Source organism: Alternaria postmessia (genome assembly GCF_024291825.1).
Source record: "Alternaria postmessia strain BMP 2775 chromosome Unknown scaffold_19, whole genome shotgun sequence".
Taxonomy (NCBI): Eukaryota; Fungi; Ascomycota; class Dothideomycetes; order Pleosporales; family Pleosporaceae; genus Alternaria; species Alternaria postmessia.
This window is the reverse complement of record NW_026260092.1, coordinates 12,848-34,551: the sequence shown is the minus strand read 5'-3', so window position 1 is coordinate 34,551 and position 21,704 is coordinate 12,848. Positions and strand designations below refer to the sequence as shown.

At 51.6% G+C, this 21,704-nt stretch overlaps 6 protein-coding genes across 6 annotated transcripts; 3 read left to right on the top strand and 3 right to left on the bottom strand.

Annotated features, from left to right (window-relative positions):
• Nucleotides 1-2,557: 2,557 nt before the first annotated feature.
• J4E82_004116 (uncharacterized protein) lies at nt 2,558-4,563 on the top strand (the record flags this gene model as incomplete). The annotated part of the gene is made up of 2 exons (XM_051730397.1): nt 2,558-4,501; nt 4,552-4,563. The coding sequence occupies 2 exons, from the start codon at nt 2,558-2,560 to the stop codon at nt 4,561-4,563; spliced, it is 1,956 nt and encodes a 651-aa protein (XP_051589736.1).
• A 905-nt stretch (nt 4,564-5,468) lies between these two features.
• J4E82_004115 (uncharacterized protein) lies at nt 5,469-6,246 on the top strand (the record flags this gene model as incomplete). The annotated part of the gene is made up of 2 exons (XM_051730396.1): nt 5,469-5,868; nt 6,236-6,246. 2 exons carry the CDS (start codon nt 5,469-5,471, stop codon nt 6,244-6,246), a joined length of 411 nt encoding a protein of 136 aa, XP_051589735.1.
• A 574-nt stretch (nt 6,247-6,820) lies between these two features.
• J4E82_004114 (uncharacterized protein) lies at nt 6,821-8,163 on the bottom strand (the record flags this gene model as incomplete). Its single annotated transcript, XM_051730395.1, has 4 exons — nt 6,821-6,840; nt 6,902-7,798; nt 7,867-7,948; nt 8,017-8,163. 4 exons carry the CDS (start codon nt 8,161-8,163, stop codon nt 6,821-6,823), a joined length of 1,146 nt encoding a protein of 381 aa, XP_051589734.1.
• A 375-nt stretch (nt 8,164-8,538) lies between these two features.
• On the bottom strand, nt 8,539-9,676 carry ALC1 (Allantoicase; the record flags this gene model as incomplete). The annotated part of the gene is made up of 2 exons (XM_051730394.1): nt 8,539-9,512; nt 9,568-9,676. The coding sequence occupies 2 exons, from the start codon at nt 9,674-9,676 to the stop codon at nt 8,539-8,541; spliced, it is 1,083 nt and encodes a 360-aa protein (XP_051589733.1).
• A 768-nt stretch (nt 9,677-10,444) lies between these two features.
• On the bottom strand, nt 10,445-12,983 carry J4E82_004112 (uncharacterized protein; the record flags this gene model as incomplete). Its single annotated transcript, XM_051730393.1, has 3 exons — nt 10,445-11,953; nt 11,998-12,770; nt 12,830-12,983. 3 exons carry the CDS (start codon nt 12,981-12,983, stop codon nt 10,445-10,447), a joined length of 2,436 nt encoding a protein of 811 aa, XP_051589732.1.
• An 844-nt stretch (nt 12,984-13,827) lies between these two features.
• On the top strand, nt 13,828-21,358 carry J4E82_004111 (uncharacterized protein; the record flags this gene model as incomplete). Its single annotated transcript, XM_051730392.1, has 6 exons — nt 13,828-13,971; nt 14,026-15,615; nt 15,674-15,843; nt 15,971-20,778; nt 20,832-20,939; nt 20,997-21,358. The coding sequence occupies 6 exons, from the start codon at nt 13,828-13,830 to the stop codon at nt 21,356-21,358; spliced, it is 7,182 nt and encodes a 2,393-aa protein (XP_051589731.1).
• Between the last annotated feature and the right edge of the window lie 346 nt (nt 21,359-21,704).

Here is a 21,704-nt window from a genome sequence, read left to right as displayed (position 1 = left end):
ACTTTATCGCCATTGCGAACCTAGTGATAGAACCTGTAAGGAGCAAATTCAAACAAAGCCCGTTTATACTCTGCGCTAGACGACTTTCCCTTCTACCAGTTGTTAGTTCCGCGGAAATATCAAACGGTACTACTTTGTCCCATTAGAAGCCCCAGTCTGCGACGCTTTCTCAGGCTCAGGAGTATGGTCGTCCTTGCTGGCTGGAGTGGCTTTGTCCGCCTCGCTAGTATGAACCTTGGAGGAACTATGGGTACCAGGTGCAGCTTCAGAATACATGGGGCGCGGAGAGCTATCTGGGAAATGGTTAGTTGCGCACTTGGACGGATGAGGGGTACGAGGCGATTGATGACTTACTCTTGGTTTTGATAAGGTCAGTGTATGAGCTGAGGGTGTCGGTTTCGTGCATGAGTTCGGTCGTATGGGGGAGGGACATGATTCAGGAGGGTTCAATAAACGTGTTGAACAAGAGTACTTGAGAAATATGGTTGAGACTTCGTTATGTTCTTAGAAGTTGAACAAGATAAACAATCTAGAAAGAGGTTGGGGGGAAATATACAGCTGCATATAGTGAAGCTAAGTGCTTGTTTGTAAACAGACTTCTACTGCGATACAATACAGTGTAACTCGACAGCGTTGTGCCTGCATTTCATTACCAGCACGTCCATCATATTGATAGAGGTTGAGGGGAAGAGGCGGAATCCCATTACACAAGTCTCACTCCTGAAATTATATCAATCACTCAATATGCTTCCATTCACGCACCTGCCAAACTAGCTTACGCAGCCAAAGCTCTGGTCTAGTACTCCTGTATCGGTTTTGCGAAGACATTAGAGAGAAGAAAATGTCTACCACTTTGGACTTGGTCTGCATACTTACATAGCACCAGCTACTATGCAGCTAACGAGGCACACACAAACCCAAAGCATATACAGACCATCCGGAATCTTGTAATCACCGCTTGGAATGCGACATCGACACAAACAATGGTGCGCATTCCCACTTGCAGAGATAAAATCATGGAGTCGATGAAGACTAGTACATGTAGACTTGGGAGTTCGGAAAGTGGGGGATAGAATATAGACAGCAGTCACTACTCTTTGTTCTTTCCCCAATAGTTTAACAATACATGTCCTAGCTAGAGTGGGTCGGCTGTCGGCGGGTGAGTTGACCGTATTACCAGAATGCGACGTATGGTCTTCCGTCATGTTGCAGTGAGAGTTAGTCATGATTACCATAAGCGGTAACAGGCTGTCCGAGTGATCTCACAACCTCCACATTGTCGTGGCGAATTTAGTGCCCGAATCCAGGGTCGTGGCAGCTGCGACACAGATCCTCGACTCGTGTGGGGCCGCTAACAGAGCGTTCTCAACGTTCTTCCACGACGGCGGAACACGACAACAACGCGGACCCTGCGTGTGTTCGCGGAAGTAAAAGGCGGCACGTCAGCCTTGCTGTGGCGTAGTGTGGCATGTTGAGAAACAGTTTTGAGTTTGTATTTGCCAGGCATATCCTTACATGCAGTAGAGTGAGGTTCTGATAGGGTAAATTCTCCCGTAAAAGCCGGTGGCGTTGCATCGACGTAATAGTGCTGCAGTACCAGATCGCGATATTTTGGCGAGAGTGCTGAATGCGATCAAGATGAGGGGAAACATGGTAGAGTTAGTCTCTTCACAGAGAAGCGCGGCCAGAGTCACGATGGATATCTGGCGTATCTGGCGGGGTCGGGCCCAGGGCCGAAATGTGGTTATCAGATGCGATTACTGCCGAGAGACCGAGGGTCGGGCGGCGTGACAGTGGCATGTTACAGAGATTGCGCGATTATGTGGTGAGAAGGTCTGCGCTTCAGCTCGTAGTACTTGCGGTCAACAGTATATTGCGTTGATGAGTACCATGATCAGGAGATATAGCTGGTGCCGTGGGCGCAGCCAAGATAGACGGAAGACGGCCGAATCAAAGCCTCTTTTCGGATAAAGCAGGACGAGACAGGTGGGAATACGAGCGGCTTCGGCGATGGGGCGTGGACAAGCGTCATTCGGCAGAAGTGGGCATTCGGGATGCTCATCTCAGGCTTGAAGGCGTCGTGGATCGGCAGTGGAAAAGCGTCCGGGCTCAGTCGAACATTTGTTCACCACCAGTCCTCTCCTCATGCTCATACCCTCTACCACGGCTAGAACCCGCCTAATACCATTCTATACACAGTCACCATCCATCGTGTCACCAGTCTCGGGCATTAGCAAGCGGCTGTCACTCGGTCGTGTTCGTTTGTCAGCCAGTCGAGGTGAGTGATGGCCACGATCTGATAACGAAATTCGGTGCATCACCAAAGCATCAGATAACCACGCATCCCCCACATGCTCGTTGTCGCACACCTCCGTCCTCCGCGGCTCAACAAGCAAATGGCAGATGCACACCCACATCGCGCTTTCTTGATGCATTGAACACCCCATAGTAATACCAGGTCAGCTCTTGCTAACCATGGTTTGCGCTAGCAGTCCCCTTTGTCGCGTCCTCAGCACGCTCGCCGCTCCTCCTCCACCTCACTCCACCACGCAGACACATGGCAGCCACGACAGCGACAATGCCCAGCCCCATACCACACACGTCGACCTCGCACCCTGAAGACCCCATTCCCGCTGAGCCCAAAGACATACCCCAGCTCTCAGTGCAGCCGTCGCAATCACAGCCAGAGCAGACGTCGCCCAAATCATCAGGCGAGTCGACGCTGTGGACCAACAGCAGCGATGACTCCGAGGCCCCGATGACGCCCATGACTGAGCCCGACCAGGGCGTCGAGGAGGTAGTCGACAAGCTACAGGCGCTGCCTACCTCGGCTGTCAATTTCTCGGAGCAGTCGCGACCCCGGCGAGCATCCACCACTCTCATCTCAGACAACCCAAACGACATTCGACGGATACTGGGTGAGGGCGAGACAGCCACCAAGCTCATTAGCCAGTGCTGTGGTGGAGGATGCTGCCTTCTCAAGACACTGGCCCCGGACTCGTCGTCGCCCAATTTCATACCTGTCGTCGTCCCCGACAACCATGCCTTTAGGAGCCTCAATCTCCAACTGGGCCCTCTCGCCCTCGACAGCGAGCTAACCGATACGATTCCGCTGCCTCCAGTCAACATGTCTTTCGAGCCGCTGCCTTCCAAGGACACAAAATATGTCTCAGAGGTGCACAAGATGCCGCCAAAGTACGTCCAACCACACCCGCCTTACGAGGTCTACTCGGCGCCGCTATACCACGCACGAGAGTTGACCAAGCCGGGCGCTGAGAAGAGGACAATTCACTTCGACATTGATGTCACCGACTACCCCGACGAGGGAGGCGTCGATTTCAAGGTTGGTGGTGCCGTCGGCATCTGCCCGCCCAACTCGCAGGAAATGGTCGACGAGCTGTTCGATCTCCTCTGCATTCCCAAGTTTGTCCGCGACAAGCCAGTCACACTCAAGACCCAGACCGGAAGGTGGCCGACCATCTGGGGCGAAGACCAAGCCCGTGAGCTTGTCACAACCCGACGCGAACTGTTGACCTGGTGCGCCGACATCCAGTCACACCCACCGACCAAGAACCTGCTCCGCGTGCTCGCTGAATATGCCGACGCCCCGAACGAAGAGAAGATTCTGACCTATCTTTGCTCGGCCCAAGGACAAGCAGCCTTCTGCGACTTGCGCACAACTTCTCACTTTACAGTCTCACAGATGCTTAGCGCATTCCCTTCGTCGAAGCCGCCGCTCCCACACCTCCTTTCCGTCCTCACCCAACTCATGCCTCGATTCTACTCCCTCTCGAACGACCCCCATATCTCATCAGCTCGCCCCGGCCTTCCCGGCACCCGTCGCCTGATCGAGATGGCCGTTACAATTCACGAAACACCCGATTGGCATGCGGAGGGTGCTACACGTACTGGTGTAGGCAGTGGCTTCATGGAACGCCTCGCACACTCGTTCATCTCAACAGAGAGCGAGGGTGTCGATCCCCGCAGCATCCTCGACCTTCGCGTACCCATGTTCCGCGGCCTTATGGCCAACCCGCTCTCCAAGCAATTTGGTGGCGAAGGCCCGATGGTGCTCATCGGAGCGGGAGTAGGCATGGCTCCGTTCCGAGGCTTCATCCTGAATCGACTCAAGAACGCCAACTGCGCCAACAAGATCTGGCTCATCCAAGGAGTCCGAGACTCTATGCTCGATGAGCTCTACTCTGGTGAGCTTGGCGATCACGAGCGCGAAATCAAGAAGGTTGTGCAGAGCCGAAAGGTGAAGGTTGGAGGCTCCAACGAGGTCAAATACGTTCAGGACGAGGTCCGCGTACAGGCTGATATTGTCTGGTTCGTCATCAATGCTCTTGATGGACGCATCTTTGTCTGTGGCTCTAGTAAGGGCATGGGCGAGGGTGTTGAGGAGTCTTTGATTGACGTGGCCATGCAAAAGGGCCGTTTGAGCGAAGCGCAGGCCAAGGAGTTTTGGGCCAGAAAGAGGGAGGATGGGCAGTACATCGCTGTAAGTACATTTCTAGCACTCGATTGACACATATACTGACAAGACCACAGGAAACATGGTGAACACGCCACTATCTCCGCATTACATTGTAAATAAGAGTTACGATTTCCATACTTCACGACCGCGTCTCTCCAAATTCTCGACACTGCCTACCTACCGCTAGCAGCATATTCGCCATGGCGTTTCAGATTCACTAAAAAAAGAAAAAGGGAGTCATTTGGGAATCGATATAGGCGGCAAACAGTATAGTTGGAACAAAGCAAAGCATGTTCAATTATGGTTGGGCTGTTCTCAAGGCTTGTAGGCCGCTTTTTTTTTCTTTGGGTTTGGACGGGACGTTCATCGTCATCATCGTCATCATCATCATCATATTAGAAGGACATGCGCGCAAGAGCATGGCGTTTGTTTATGGGAAAGGGATAGGGATAGGGATATTTGCTTTTTGTTGTTGTCGTTATGGGAAGGGTGAGGTGGTGTTGGGTGTGCGTTGTTGATGGTGATAGCACAGAGAGAGATAATTGAAGATATTGTTATATACTGAGACCTGGAGTGTGGTATTGTTCTATGGTGAGCTTTGTGCGGTTGTCGAGAAAGTGAGTCAACTTCTTACACGTGCAATATTCAGTGTGGTCTACTACCGTCTTCTGGTTCTAACATAACGAAAAGATCAAGCATAACTGTATATGTGAACTCACGAGGTCAGCGTACGTCTTACATGGTTCTTGTACAGCCAGAACTTACCTATCTTGCGAAATGCCAGAGTGTAAACACTCCGCAGCACGTGATCAGAAAGTGTCTCTCACCTTCCTCATACGTGGATGTCGATTTAAGCACTCAAGCGAACGCTAACTGGATGTGGTCTTTGCGCAGCCATAGCAAACACACTGCGCCTTCTTCCTTCTCTCACCTTCCTCAACAACGCAACCACACGCCCAACACGCCATTGTGAGCACTAATACCCTCGGCTATGGCAGTCCTGCTCGGACTTCCAAACGAAGCCCTTCTTCGCATCTTCTACTACCTCCTACAGAGCGTCAAGCATCCCAAGCCTCAAGCCGACTTGCTGAGCCTGATCTTGACATGTAAACGGCTGGCACCACTCGTCCGCGAGGTCCTCTTTACCACTCCGATTCTTCACCCATGTAAAATCGACATATTTCTCACTACTCTCTTCAAGTACCCGGACCTACAGTCGAAGATTCAAAGCCTTGCCCTCGAGTCGAACAAGATTCACCGAAGCTGGGTGATATCAGACCCTGCGCGTGTCCGGGGTCAGGACGCAGAAATTTCCTCTAAATGTGCTGGCATTCTTCACACTTTGAAACTCGACGAGGAAGTTAAGCAAGAATGCATTCACGTTCTTCAGGGTAAGTCTGGATGGCTTGGCAACCTAATTAGCCTTGTCTTAATCCTACTACCGAATCTTTCCTCACTATACCTTGGTGGCACTCCATTTTCCGGCCTCATCTATCTTCAGTCAGTCTCGGAACAGGATTCATATCGATCGATGTCTGAAATGCATCACATCCGCATTCCAATCCAACTCAGCGCCAAACTCACTTTCCTTGAACTACCCAGTGGTTGCGAGTTTCGTGGAGGAGTGCCAAAAAGACAACTACCTTTCTTCTTTCCCGAGCTACGACATCTTATACTGACATCTGAAGACTTTGCTGGCATTCCACCTGGAGAAATAATCCCACCTAAACTGGAAACTTTGGTTTTGACCCAATGCAGACGCAGTATGAGCCGATGGCTCAAGGACGTAACATTGGCTCAAGAAACTTCCTTCCCGAGCTTGCGTAGCTTGAGCATGTATCGTCAATCTTGGAAATCGGGGCATCCTCCGTCACTTCTGGGTGAAATGAAGAGGCTGGGTATAACGTGTAAGCCATTCCCTCATTCTTCTCATGAGATTCTTCTTGCTGACTTTAGACGTCTTGTATGACGGATTAGTCTACGATTACTATCCAAAAGGTCTTGAGTTCTATCATGAATTGAACCATCCATGGCTATACACTCAGGCTGAGCTTGATGCTTTCAACGCGATGAGACATAAGGAAACTCAGGAATTGAAGAAGCGGTAGAGGGGACAGAAGGAGACTGGTAGCAGGCTTGTGTGGAGGGAAGTGGAAGGCTTGCGAGCCCCCCAAAGGTTAGGCCAGATTTGCACCCGCACTTGCTGTGAGGCGATCGAATACGCCATGTCGCAAGGCTGTCTTCTTATCTGACAAAATAACAAAATACTTTCATAGTTGTGAATATCTGCTCTAATCCCATTGCCTGTACTAGTACATTCAGGAAGCACCACTTTGCACACCACTACCCAACGCCAGGCCAACCTGCATACAGTCAGTGAAAGCGTCTTGGCATCATCATCGGCGCCTCTGCGAGAAAACTTACTCCAGACGGTCAGCCCCTCATTAACTTTGGCCACATTGACTCTATCTCCCACCCTCCACACCTCCTCCGTCTTCTTTCCATTGCTCCCCCAAAACCCATACCGTCCGAAGACCGGACTCCACTTCGCCCCGATATCGACCCTCCGATCCTTCTGCAACCTCTTCAGCACCTCACCCGCTGGCCCTTCTCCCGGTTTACCCGTCTTGTGGTCAATATTAATGCTCTTGCACCTCACACAATTATGCGGGAGGATGATTTCCGTTCTCCCATTAACCGTAAGCTTACCCCAATAGTCTTCCTGATACGGATCATAAGCACCTTCGACAACGACGTTTGGACGGAACTTCTCAATATCCATATCCACACCCTCTGGAAGCCTGGACGACACGTCGTCTAGACTAGTCTGCGAAGTGAAAAGATAAGGCGCACAATCCGCAAAAGTAATCTTCCAGCTCTCCTCCCCAGATTTATGCAAACCCATTACTTTTTCCACATACGACTTTGTAAACGGGACATGTTTGCTTAGAAACCGGGTCAGCGGATCTGGTTCCAGCGGCTGCATGTCCTGGAACTTTACGTCGCGGAGATTGGCGCCTAGGTAGACGAAGATGACGGGATACCCGAAGCAGGAGGTGAACCAGTCGTTGTATTTTTGCGGCATGCGATGAGCGGTTGTCGGGGCTGAGTGCATGTTGATGTCGATGGGATCCAGTTTTTCCGTGTCTGGCTCCAGAGGTATGTCGATTGATGTTTCTTTCGACACGTCTCCACACGCAATGTATTTGACGGTGATGGTGTTGTCTTTCATCTCCTGGAGGAATTGCGTCATTTCGGGGTAGCCTGCTACGGCCATGTTTTTGTAGCCGTCTTTGGTTTCCTGGAGGAGCATGAAGGAACCTGTGGAGGTGTTAGCGGTTTCTCTTGTTGTTGTTGATTCCATCCGCATGAATGGTGGTGTATTGTACGGTCGTGTTTGAATCCATGGGCTGTGGCAATGGCTTCTGTGACTTTAATCGCTCGTAGCGATTTGATGGGGTAGATGTACATCTGAGAATCGCCATCATCAGTACTTCTCTTCACGTGCATCATGTCTTTTTCCATCAATGTAGACATACCGCGGAAATCTTCATAGCCGTCAACCGATGTATCAACGGACTAAGGAAGTTGAGCAATTGATACAGGCCAAACGGCACAACGCAAAGTGCCGTGATGAGCCATATCGGCGACACCTTCTCAATATTGAACTCGTGCTCTTCCTCCATACGGGCAAATCAGACCAATGTTCTACGATGGAAAGAATTGAGAATGGAAGATGGTCTTTGAGACGACATTGCGGGTCGCGTCGACATGCATTGAGGCCCACCCCACGTGCACGCCTTACCAAGGCGCTAAGACATGTCGACTACCTCGGCCGTCATCTGTCGATCCTTCAATGACATGTCACAACACTTTGGACATATGTTCTCACGCCTTACCATGGTAATTGCATAATTACTGCAGCTCAACGGTTTTGACTGAGAGTGGTTAGATTGTAAAGTCTACGGCGCAAAACGATACCCAAGACACATCTTTGACGACCGCGTGACTGAGATACTTCTCCTTCCATCCATCCAGCCTACCAACCTTCAAACTCACTCTCAAACCCTCTTTCCAAACACCCTAAACCGCTTCACACCACCATCCGGGATGATGACCAATTTGGCATGCGTGTACCCCCTCCCCTTGACCTCCTTGAGCTCAGCCTTGTACTCCTTCTCCACATCCGGCCCGGACCTCTGCGGCTCCAGCACCTCAACCCACCCCCCGTCATCACTCGCAGGCTCCTTATCAAAGCTACCGGCAAAGACCTGCACCTTCTGTGGGAAGTTACCTCTAAAGTGCGCAGTATCAATGACAATGTGATCGATTTCGCCCTTTGCGCCTAAGCGCACGATTGTCCAGTCGACGTGCTCGCCGCGCGTACGCTTCGTTTCCCACCCGTCGCCCATGTCCTTTCCGCGACCGGGCAGGAGTAAGTTGTCTTTTGTGCCAAAATGTTGGTCCGAACATGACGTTGCGACGCCGCCCATGACTGTGGCCGAGAGTTCAAAGACGGCGTCGGAGGATTCTGGGAAGACTGGCACGGCTACGCCGTAAAGCCGGAAGCGCGCGATGCCGCCGTCAGGGTACATGAGCAGCCTAACGTGCGTGTACGCCTTGTCTGTGATGCTGTCTAGTTTCCAGCCATGCCGTTGGCTAGGCCCGCACTCTTGCTTCGATAGTATGGTTTCCCAGCCTGCGTAGCTGGCCTTTTTCACCTCCTCTTCCTCCTTCTCGTCTGTGATGAATGCACCTTCGACAGCGATTTCAGGGGCGTGGTTCCCGTTGAATGCAAAAGTGTCGATTTCTACACCGGCTACTTTTCCACTGGCGGTACCTAGCCTCAGGACGACCCAGTCGAAGGGTTCGGTATTGTGACGCCGGGTCTCCCAGCCATCGTACCATGCTCCCGAGTGGACGAAGACACCGGGTTTGCGAATCGGTGGTGTCGGCGTGATAAGGTTCTCGGCTGCGGCGAACCATTCGTCGCTAAAGGAAAGGACTTTTGAACCAAGAGGCGCGGATATGAGATCTTTGAGGGGTATCAGCTTCTGTGTGGAAAAGTATAGAAAGAATGAGGTTTGTACCGGTGTATTGTGATTTGAAGGTCGCGTCGATCTCGTCAGCTGGGATCGACCGCGCATTGTTTGTGGCTACGTTCTTGACGTCTTCTGGTAGGACGTTGCGGATCTCCATAATGTATGGAATATTGTGTAATTGATAGAGGCTGGGTAAGTTTATGCAAGAGAACAAAAAGCAAAGACAATGTTTGGGGATCTCGCTGAGGTACTACCAAGTTATGGCGGGGCATCACTGGTGGGGTAGCTAGTTACCCTGCATGCCCTACCAACAGACTGCTGCTATCGGAATCCGCCGAGCGGATATTGAAGGGGCCGATCGCGGAGTAGTATTGATAACCTAGATACCTGCCTTACTCGATACAAATGACAGTCATGCCAATCCATTGCCTATACAATGTTGAGGCTTTCTCGCTACAAATTGTGCCGATGCTACAATAAATTTGCTGTTAGCCCGACGGGCCGCACGATGGTGCAACCCGACGTACTGATATGTGACTCGATAGGTTGTAGTAATGGTAAACAGATCTATGCATACCCTGATACTATGGTAACATCCAAGTTCTGCGCTATCGCAAGCCTCGACCACCCTAACTGAATCTGCAAAGCTTCCACGGTTACAGCCGAGCCAGTGTCTATATCATCAGATCGGACTGTATGCCGAAGCGTAGTCGGCACAGAACCTTTACTTGGTCCATCTGTCGAATCACATGCCGGGAATGTTTCCAGTCCACGAATGGCAACGCGACGATAAACTCAGCGGTCAGCAACAAGGCCTCGTAGAGCGGAATTTGAAAGAATTTGGTCTTCGTCTTAGCCAGGCAGTGTGAAAGTGGCTATCCAAAGTCTCAATTAGCAAGGTTCTCAATCCTACCAATCTTCATCTTCACCCATAGCTTGGATCGTTCCAATTCGACTCCGAGTAGTAAGATCCACCATTTTTGTTGTTGCCCCCATTCAAATCCAGCTTAGCCATAAACTCAGGTGGGACGGTAGGAATGTATTTCCGCTCACGCTCTTTGTTGACACCTCCAAACCCGGCACCGTAGGTGATGAGCATATCTGTTGATGTTGGGAGCGAAAATGGCAGCATGTACGAAGGGTCCAAGAGAAGCTCATCGGGTGCTTCGTCTTTTTCATCCTCTTCTGACATTCGTGAAGGCGCAGGCGATGGCTCGGGAGGCTTTTCAGAGGTGCCTCTGACTGGTGTGGATGGAGTTTCGGACTGTGACGGTGGATTGGGCGATCTTGCGCGCGCAGCCTTACGATCTGCAGCTGCTTTCTGCAAATGTACAATGTACTTGGAAGCGCTTTTAGGAAGGGTCTTTTCACCCACCTCGGGTCGGTAGTATTTTGCGGTGTGTAGTAGCTGTTGAGGTGACAGGCGTGTCAATTGTTGTAATGTCCCCACAAGCGACTCTAGGTCTTCTCCAAGTGAGGAAAAGCATTGTAACCATTGGAGAAGCTGCACAAGAGGCTCGAGATGACGTTTAGCGGCGTCCGCGGTATTCTCCCCGGTGGAGGTCATGGAGCCGTTCTCGTAGTGTTCTGGTTGCCGATTGTTGGAACGCGCCCAATCTTCGAGCGTCGAGACATTCATGCGTATCTGCATTGCTTTTGTTCGCGCGAGGTACTTTCGATTCGACATTATGCGGTTGAAGACTTCGGCAGAGAGCCAGTAGATCAGCTGCGACAGTACCTGCGCAGCGATCACAGAGTGTACGTCGTACAGATCGAGAACAAATAGGGTTGATGAGAGCAAAGAGGTAATGTTCCGGGGTGATGGCTGTGCTCTGCGCTTGGGAGATGGCGGTCGGAAACGTTTCTCGAGAGGTTCTACCGGCTTCGCTTTAGGCTTGGAACGAAATATTTTCCATTCGTGCTGGAACTGTACATCTTCGAATCCAGGCATCGGCTCATGGTCGAGCATAGCTTGATCTAAGTTCTTATCCATCCTGCGCTCAGCATCACGGATAATCAAGATGAAAATCTCATTGATAAGTTCTGCCATCTGCAATTGGAACTCTGTAGTCGCACTCATGAGTCCACCATCTTTCTTGAGGTAATGCAACAGAAGTGTCGCATTAGACATCCAGAAGGCCAGCACAGTCATGTCCCATTGATGCTTCTCTACAACATCGTTGATCTTGTTCATGGCGGACACCAGCAAAGTCTCCAAGAGTTCTGGATTTGCATGGTAATGTGCATAGCGTGCACTCAGGAAGAGTATGTTTGCAGGTACTGGTTTTTGCGAAGGAGAGCGTTGCGGCGTCATATTCGTAATGATGATGTCCAGTATCCGTTCGAGCTCGTTTTCTTGGAATACAAACATCTGGTCGTTGAGACATCTATCCCAGATGAACTCTTGGGCTTCTTCTTCTGGTTCTTCAGGTGACTGGGGCTATTAGCGAACATTCAAGGAGTGGCTAAGATTCGTACCTCGGGCTGTTCGTCCAGACCCAGATTACCGATATCAACCTCGAGATTGAAGGCGCTTTCCATCATCATCCGCCGCTTCATATCGTTCTCCTGCATCTCCTGCTCAAAGCGATCCTGGGAGAAGCCCGAGCTGTAGAAGTCGTCACCGACGCCTACATTACCGATGGCGTACCCGCTCTCGTGCAGATAATCGGAGAGCTCAGTGTTGGGCTCGACAAAGTCGAATGCGGTCCGTCCTCCAGAAGACTTGACGTCTGTCGATGCGCCGTGGTCGAGCAGGAGCTTAACGATATCCTTGTGTCGGTTCGTCATGGCCCACATGAGCGGCGTCCAACGGTTCTTGTCTTGCAAATCGACACTCGCGCCCTGCTCGAGCAGTGTAGCTGCCACATGTTCGTGTCCAAAGCAACTTGCGTAGACCAATGGCGGCGTGCCCTCGGCGTCGACGCCGTTGATGTTGATGTATTCGCGGGCCTTGCCGTCCAGCAGCCGTTTTACCCGTTCGAGCTCACCGTTGGATGCTGCTAGTGTAAACAGGCCTTGTAGTGCTTCTCTCTTCTCCTCGTGTGACAGCTTCTCATCGGCAACGACCTTTGCTTCGTCGCCTGCATTCTCGTTCTTCAAGCGGGCCTGGTGCGCCAACATCTGCACCAGGCGGCTGTCGCTGTCCTCGAGTTGCTGCATGTCTTCGTCACCAAACGTCGGGTCGTCGAGCGACAAGTTGAAGTCGAGCGGACGGGCGGGCATGGGCGTGGTGAGGAATTGCGACTGGCCTGTGTGAAGTCAGTCTCGGTGGCGCGTCGCTCTTTCCCTAGCCGTTGCTTTCACCTACCCTGCCATGCATCATAGATCTCGGTTTCCTCGTTCATGATGGTCACCGGGCGCCTGTCATTGAGGGAAGTGGGCAGATCCGAAGGCAGCTGTCGCGGCCGCTGCGGCTCTCCCAGGTCGCCCGAATAGGCATGCTCGTGATCGGGAGAGTCCATTGTGTGACATTGAAATGGTGGATGTGCAAGGGTGTCTTGAGGGCGACCGACTACCTCTTGCTCGGATGCATGTGTCAAACGTCGAGGGATGCCGTGTCAAATGTCGAGGGATGCCCGGTCCGTCTGTAGTGGGGCAGCTTCAGTGCAGCAGTCGCAGGCAGGCAGGCAGGGTGTGGTAAAGGAGCGGGAGCCAGTGGCTGTGGATATTGCGACAAGGCGTCTTCTGCGTGCGCCAGGGGCGTAGTATAGTAATAATGCTGTGTAGGTATGCCGATGCACACGGCACTACTACTGTCGTAACCCACGATGATGTCGCTACCAATGGGTGACGCGCCAGGCCGATCTACCGCTACGCCAAATCAAGTTGTCCCAGCGTGCGCGGGGCCAACTCCGCACGTCAGCCACACATGGCACTCGTGATATTTGCTATGGGCACATATGTGAGCCTGGTTTCGAAACATGGCTGATTAGTGGCGACGGCTGTTGCTTTTGTGTGAGGCGTGTCGAGTGCAAACCTTCCTTATGGAGTGCCCATGTCGATGATGACGTCTAAGAACAAGCGCGAAGTCTGAGCGCATCCATGGATGGCTCCTGTCCATCTGCTGTGGCTGAGGAGCCATCAGTAAGCACTCCTCATGCGCGTCGACTGCTTCTAGAAGACTGGCATTCGTTGCCTGCGAATCTACCCATCACGCCTCTCCCGCCGATCCGACGCTCTTCACGACCGCGCTCCTACTACCATGGCAATCGCGCCCACGCTCGTGTTGTGATGGACAGATGGAATGACTTGCGACTTCGCCCTGTACATTGATACCCGACCTATTCTACCCAGAGCATGTCTTAGATGCTTAGCCGCCGCCAACATCGGGAAGACAGCATGACTACGACCCAAGACAGCGGGCGGACGCAGCGCTTTTCACACATCTTTGCGCGCCTGCAGGAGCTCCAGAATTATGGCTGGGACCCGGCCATTGAGCCCTTCCACTCTGTAAGAGACACCCGTATCTACCTGGACCACGACTACCGCGACTAACTCAACCAGTCGTACGACAACTACCATTTCTTTGGCTACGAAAAGACTGCGCCCAAGCAGGAACGACCGCAATCGAGGGGACGAAGCGCCGTAACCTCCCCCACCCTGTCGCATTCACCCGACTCTGCCACCCGAAGCCGGCCGACTGTTACGCGCACCCACCGCAGCTCAGGCTCCGATGCGAGCGTCCAAACACACCGCACCAATACCACAGTCAAGGGCGTGGCGCGAGAAGGCCGACCGGTCGTATGCCGTGTCTCGGCACAGACTCTGCGACTGGAGCGCGAGTTCCAGCTCGCCAAACTCGTCGTCAAGGAATCAGATCCAGAATGCCGGCATTTTGTTCGCCCTATAGAGTTCGTCCGCCTCTCCACCAAAGCTGGTGAGGAGCCGCTCGTCGCCAGCATATTCGAAGCCCCTGGGCCCAACTACCTCCACGACTTGGTCAACTTTGGTCCCAACTTTTGGAAGGTCACCAGCAATGCACAGAGCCATCAATCAAACCCCTCCATTCCCAACCGTGGCGTGCCCCTCCTTACCTTTCTCGATTTCGCCGTTGGATCAGTCGAGTGTCTGGAGATTCTGCACCATGGTCACGAAATTGTCCATGGCGAAATACGCGGTGATGCCTTCCACTTCGCCGAGAACGGCATTGTCAAGATGATCAATTTCGGCTCTGGCGCGAGGTCCTTTGAAAATGGACTGACCAGCGCAGGGTGGAGTACTTTATCCAAGGAGACTGGCATCGAGTTGAAGTTGGCCTTCATATCTCCTGAGCAAACCGGCCGTATGCCTGCGGAGCCCGACACACGGACCGACATCTACAGTCTTGGTATCCTTTTCTACACAATGCTAGGTGGTCAGGCGCCCTTTGAAGGCGCTACAGCTCTCGATGTCATGCAGAATGTCATCAGCAAGCGGATCCCACCAATCTCCTCTAGACGTCTAGACGTCCCAGAGGCGCTCTCAGAAGTCATCCAGCGCATGACTCAGCGTAACATCGAGGATAGATACCATTCCACGTCGGGGCTCAAACACGATCTTGCCCGCATCCGTGAGTTACTATGTGAAGGCGATGTCGAAGGACTGAAGGCCTTCCGTGTAGGCTCCAAGGACATCAGTTGCTTCTTCAATCTACCTCTCAAGCTGATTGGACGTGAGAAGGAAAAAAAGACTATAGTAGATGTCTTGGAGCGGGTGTCAAGGCACCGTCGAAGTAGCATCAAAACTCTACAAAGCTTGAGTTCAGGCTCTTCCTTTTCAGATCAACGAAGAGACTTGAGCTTTGACGATGTTGTTTCAGAGAGCACCAGCTCGAGAGGCTCAGATAGCAGACTCAACAGCGTTTCCGCAGATACTCCCGTCTTTATGGGAGATGCTCGGTCAATACAACACGATTCACAGGACAGTGTAGCACAGTCAGAAGTCTCTACAGCTGAAGGAAGCGTGGATGGCCGACCTCAACTGCAATCTGCAAATCGAGGACGATCTAACAATAGCATTGAAAGCTCCGTCCTTCACTCTCGCTCTTATCAGTCCAATGACGGCCTGAGTAGACTAGCCAGCACACGGAAATTAAGACGCAAGGCTCGGTGTGAGGTAAGTCGTCACATCACAGCCCAAGTCATGGATGAGGTACGCTAATCTCAAGATACAGGTGATAGTGATAGCTGGTACCACAGGATTAGGCAAATCTCGTCTTGTGCAAAGTGTACAGAGCACAGCGAGGAGTACCGGCTATTTCGCCATGGCCAAATTTGACCCTGCAAAGAAAGCACCCTTTGATCCCATCCTAAGATTGATGTCCTCCTTCTTCCGACAGATATGGTAAGCCTCTTACTCACTGTTCTCTCCAACACGAACTACGCTGACACTGTATAGTATGTACATTTGTTCTGAGACATAGCTCTTTCCTTCAGAGCAACTGCTAACTACCAATTTCTACTCTAGTCAGCGAGGCCGATGTTATGACAGAATTTCATCAGAGGCTGCGCCATTATCTTAGGAACAGCGGAGTTTGGACGGTGCTGCGAACTTACCTGGACCTTCCTGAATGGCTCTTGAACACAAACGGTACAGCAAAAAGTGCGCAGCAAAAGGACCTGGATACAACCAAAGACATGGATCGACGGGCATCGTCTCCTGCCGTTCATTGTGGATCAGCTGGACATACTGCTGAAGCCTGGCTGCGAAGTGGAGGTGCTTCCAAATCCTCTAGATTCATGAATGTCTTTATAGACGTTTTACGACTCCTTGCGGTATACAAGCTTTGTACATGGAGCTTAGAGGATGTTCAGTATGCTGATCCAGAGAGTGCTGAGCTGATCCACCACATCGTGCAGGCTAGAATCCCACTTGTTCTTATGCTTACGTACACCAACGAAGAGACCCTGCCCCGGGAACTCATCCCATTACTACGCCACGCCACCAAGGTACAGCTTCTACCGTTTTCAGAGGCGCAGACTGCGGACTATGTAGCCGAAACGCTCCATCGAGATCGTCAATACATCCTCCCTCTGGTAGCGGTAGTCCAGGAAAAGTCTCGAGGCAACCTGTTTTACATACGCGAGATACTTGACACTTGCTATCGCAAACGATGCGTGTACTACGAGTGGCGGGAGAACAATTGGGTTTTTGACCTCGACAAGGTTTTCGCAGTGTTCGAGAGCCCAGAGTACGGTTCATCCGTGACGACTGATTTCATAGCAAAGCGATTGACGGAGCTTCCATCAGCAAGCAGGAAGCTCCTAGCATGGGCTTCTCTTTTGGGCGGCACATTCTCGTTTGAGCTCTTGCAGAAGCTACTCAACCCAGCGAACAAGCCCGCTGATGCCGGGAGACTGCCTCTTTTTGACGAAAATGAGAGTGCCGTCACAGCCCTCGACGCAGCGCTCAAAGCCTACGTACTCATGCCCGCTGACCAGGACGCTCGATTCAGATTCAGCCACGATCGATACCTCACAGCAGCTGGCAACTCTCTTGACAGCGATTGGGACACGCAGCTGATGCACTTCACAATCGCTAAGATGATAACTGCTGGCGAGGAATACAACGACGACTCAACGATCGGATCCAAGGCTTTATATATGCAGAGCCGTCACATCTGTCTTGCTGCAGAACTCATAAAAGCCAAAGAGACATACCGGGCTCCATTTCGAGATATGCTGTACCAAGCGGGAGAAACTGCATGCGAGTCTGGTGCAAGATCAACTGGCATCTACTACTTTGCTCACAGCCTAATGCTCTTACAAGACGATCCATGGGACGACAATCAGCCGGATGTCTCGTATCAAGAGACTTTGCAGCTCTTTGTAAGATCAGCAGAGTGCTATTGGCATCAAGGCATGTTTGATGAGGCGCTTAGCTTGATCAGGACGACTTTTCAGCACGCGCGGGATCCTTGCGATATGGCTAGTTCGTTTATTCTGCAGTCCAGAGTGTTTGCCATTCGTGGTGATAGTTTTGGTGCATTCCAGGCTCTCAAAGATTGCCTTTCCTTGTTAGGATCCCCTATACCTCCGACAACATGGGAAGCGTGCGACACCGAATTTCAACAAATATATGGCAAGCTTCAGAATATCGACAAAGAAGAATTGCTTAAACGTCGGGCGTCGCCAGATGACCGCGTCTTGATGACGATTGGGCCTGTGTTCATCGAGCTTCTTAGTGCGGCGTTCTGGTCAAACAGCCTTTTGTTCTATCAATCGACGCTGAAGCTCATTTCAATACATCTCGAAAAGGGTACCATGTCACAGGTAGCCCTAGCTTATGTGCACCTGGGGACTGTTGCAGGCGGCCGCTTCAACATGATGCAGTTCGCTGTGGATACGGGTGCCATCGCGAAGCGGATCTTCCAGATGTTCTCCGATGACTATTACACCCTGGGTAGGGGCCAAACTTTGCAGCCAATGTTTCTGGGTCATTTGGAAGCGCCTGTGGGTGATCTAATACCGAGCTTGGAAGGAGCGCTGCAAGCGTCTCTTACCGCCGGTGATAGGATCCTTACGCTTCTGAACCTTGGAGTACAAGCCCACTTCAGGGTCATGGCATCACACGACGCCGCAGAACTAGAGGCCTGGATTGAGGAAACTCCACTCGACATGCGAAATTGGCAAAAAGACATGCGAGGAGGCGTTTTCCTCATGGCTGCTCGGCAATACGCGAAAGCGCTCCAGGGAAAGACTGACACAGGCAGCCCTTCGCTGCTCCTCTCAGACCACGATCACAACGAGGCCGAGTACATCGACTTTCTCGAAAAAACGGCTAGCAATCCGAAGCGTCCAAAGTCTATATATCTTGCTACCAAGCTTCCGTTGCTGGTACTTTATGGTCACAATCGGGAAGCAGTTGCGCTTGGGGAGATGTTGCTTCCAATGCTGAGCAGTCTTTGGTCTGAAAGACTGAACTATTCGGTTAGGTACTACCTATCGCTAGCATACATGGTTCTTCTTCGAGACGAACCTGAGCACAGTCGGAGAGGCGAGATGATCCAACACGTTCAAGGTACCCTGAAGCTGCTTGAAGCATGTTGCACTGTAACTGATGCCAACTACCGGGGTTGGATACATCTTCTTACTGCCGTTCTCGCAGATATCAACGGCGATCCTCAGTCGACGTTGGAGAACTACGAAGCAGCCATGGACCATAATGAACGTTACGATTTCATCCTAGACGAAGCTTTCGCCCTGGAGCTATACACTGGATGGTTAGTGAATAAGAAGGCCTACAGGGCGGCTCGGCATGCGCTCAAGGACTGCCTTTCGACATATCGAAGGATGTCCGCGTATGGAAAAGCAAATCACTTTGCTAGCCGTTACGAATGGCTAGTTCACAGCGGTCGATCATTTACGACAGCAGACCAAGCTGTACAGACCTCGGTCGTGGACACGGGTAACACAGCCTTCAGGCTTGAGCAGAACGACCACGACCATTTTCTGGGACCGGAAACAGCGGTCGATCGAACCCAAGATTGGATCGTACCGGAAACGCGGCGCCAGGAATCCGCCCCAGCTCTCCATAACGGACTTTCGGCCGTGGGCCTTGACATGCTGGATCTATCATCAATCCTGGAGTCGAGTCAAGTTCTTTCCAGCGAACTCGTTGTCGATAAACTAATGGCAAAGATGAGTTCAATTCTCCTCGAATCTACGGGCGGTACCTTGTGCGGCTTAGTGATTGAAGACTCGCAAATCGAGTGGTCGATTGCGTGTGTCGCTACCAACGAGCCTGACAACGACAGCGGGTTCTCTTCCGGCGTCACATCCTTCCCTGCAAGTCAACCTTTGGATACTGTGGATGATGTTGTCGCTCGACAGGTGACACTATACACACTTCGCTTCCGGGAGACAGTCTTCGTCCAGAACCTATATGAAGACGATCGGTTTTCTAATGTCTCAGACGCCTATCTACAGCGCAATCCGGAGGGGAAAGCAGTCATATGCATCCCGATTCTCCATAGCGACCATTTGCTAGGCTCGATCTACGTGGAAGGCCCGCCGAATTCCTTCACTGAACGCAACACCCAGGTTCTTCGATTGCTTGTAAACCAGATATCCATCTCCTTGGCCAACGCATTGCTCTTCAAGGAAGTGGAAAGAGTCTCTGCCAGCAACGAAGCAATGCTCGAAATGCAGAAACGCGCTTTGTCGCAGGCGCGAGCGGCGGAGATCAAGGCGAAAGAGGCCGAGGCCATCGCTGTGCGCAATATGAAGTTGAAAGAAGAGGCTGCAAAGGCAAAGAGCCTTTTCCTGGCTAACGTATCCCACGAGTTGCGCACCCCCTTGAACGGCGTGATCGGTATGTCTGAGCTGTTGAAGGCTTCACCACTCAACTCCGAACAGTCCGGATACGCCGATTCGATTCGCGTTTGCGCCGATACACTACTCTCCATTATCAACGACCTACTAGACTATTCTAAGCTCGAGGCCGGCAAGATGAATGTTTTGGAGATGCCGATATCACTGTCTGAGACGATCGCCGAGGTCGTACGCGCTCTTGCATACACGAACGCCGAGCGGGGTCTCAAGACCATTGAGCAGCTGCATTTGGATCCCGAGATGCTTGTTATGGGCGATCCTGTCCGACTACACCAGATTCTCATGAATCTGCTGTCTAACAGCTACAAGTTCACGCCACGGGGATCAGTCACTGTCCGCGCTGTTGTAGATCAAGAAACAGACGACTGGGTAGACGTGACATGCAGCGTCATAGACACCGGCATCGGTATCCCAGACGAGCAAAAGCAGAAGCTCTTCCTCCCTTTCTCGCAAATAGAGTCGAGCTCCGCAAGGAGCTATGGTGGCACTGGTCTGGGTCTCAGCATCTGCAAAGCTCTTATTGAAAATGTCATGCATGGTACCGTGCGCCTCGACAGTCAGCCAGGCCAGGGTACAACAGTCACCTTCTCGTTGCGGTTCAAGAAAGTACCGAAAGCGCAAGCAGGCAACCAACCGCAAAGAACGCGAGAGCCAGATCCCATGGCAAGATTCTCAAGCCAGGGTAACAACGGTCATGAGCAGTCATCGGGTACTTGCATCGATCTTTCAACCATACCTAGGCGAGACCTTCGAGTGTGCATTGCGGAAGACAATTTGATCAATCAGCGCATTGCAATCAGTTTCGTGCAAAAGCTTGGCTTCAAGTGCGACGCCTATCTCGACGGCTTCAAGACGATTGACGCGCTAGAACGCGCTTCAGAGAATGGTCGGCCCTTCCACTTGGTGCTCATGGACGTGCAAATGCCGCATTGTGACGGTTACGAAGGTAAAGCCAAGCCCTCATGCATAATATCATCCAGATTGCTGACACAAATGCAGCCACAAAACTTATCCGCAAGCATCCCAATCCCGAGATTCGCAATGTCCTTATCATTGCCATGACCGCTTCCGCTATTCAAGGAGATCGGGAGAAATGTTTGGATTCCGGTAAGCTTCTAATTAATTTAATCGTTGAGAAAGAGAAAAATGCTAATTGTTGAATAGGAATGAACAATTATCTCGCTAAGCCGGTGCGCGCGCAGACACTCAAGGCATTGTTGGATTCCTACCTGAACAAAAACAACGAGGTAGAAGAGATTCCTAATTTAGCGATCGAAGCGAAGAAGCTGGTCAAAGAGGCATTGAATGAGGCGAAAGCGCTGCCTGATGTCACAAGTGGGAACAGAGATTTGGAGAAACAGGAGGACCGCAACGGAAGCGCAAGTGTTGTGGGAGAGACGAAGAATGGAATTACGGCAGCAGAGAGTGAGGGGAAGAAAATTGAACGGCCGAGCAGTGTGAGGATGAGCACTACACAGCACATATTACCTAACGGTAAGACAGAACCCGTGCCACCTTCTGAGTAAAGGTGCACTGATTTGAGGGATCGAGGAGTTGAGGGGGGCAGATGTCGTTGTTCATTTACGGATGGCTTTCTTCCGCTCGCTTTGTCATCGGTGCATTGCATGGCGTTCGTTCTGCACTCACGAAGAAGGTGTCAGGAAGGACGAAATGGCGTTTCTATTCCGTCGCAGTATCCTCGCACATAGCGTCTCATCTCTGTCGAAGATAGAAATCTGAATGAATCCGTCTTCACTGTGATCGTTGGTGTGTCGAGTCGTCTATTTGGCTACTGGTGACTATGACCATGCAGAATCCTACCACACAAAGCAATCATACGCCAGGATGTCACTCTGCGCATCCTGTATAACT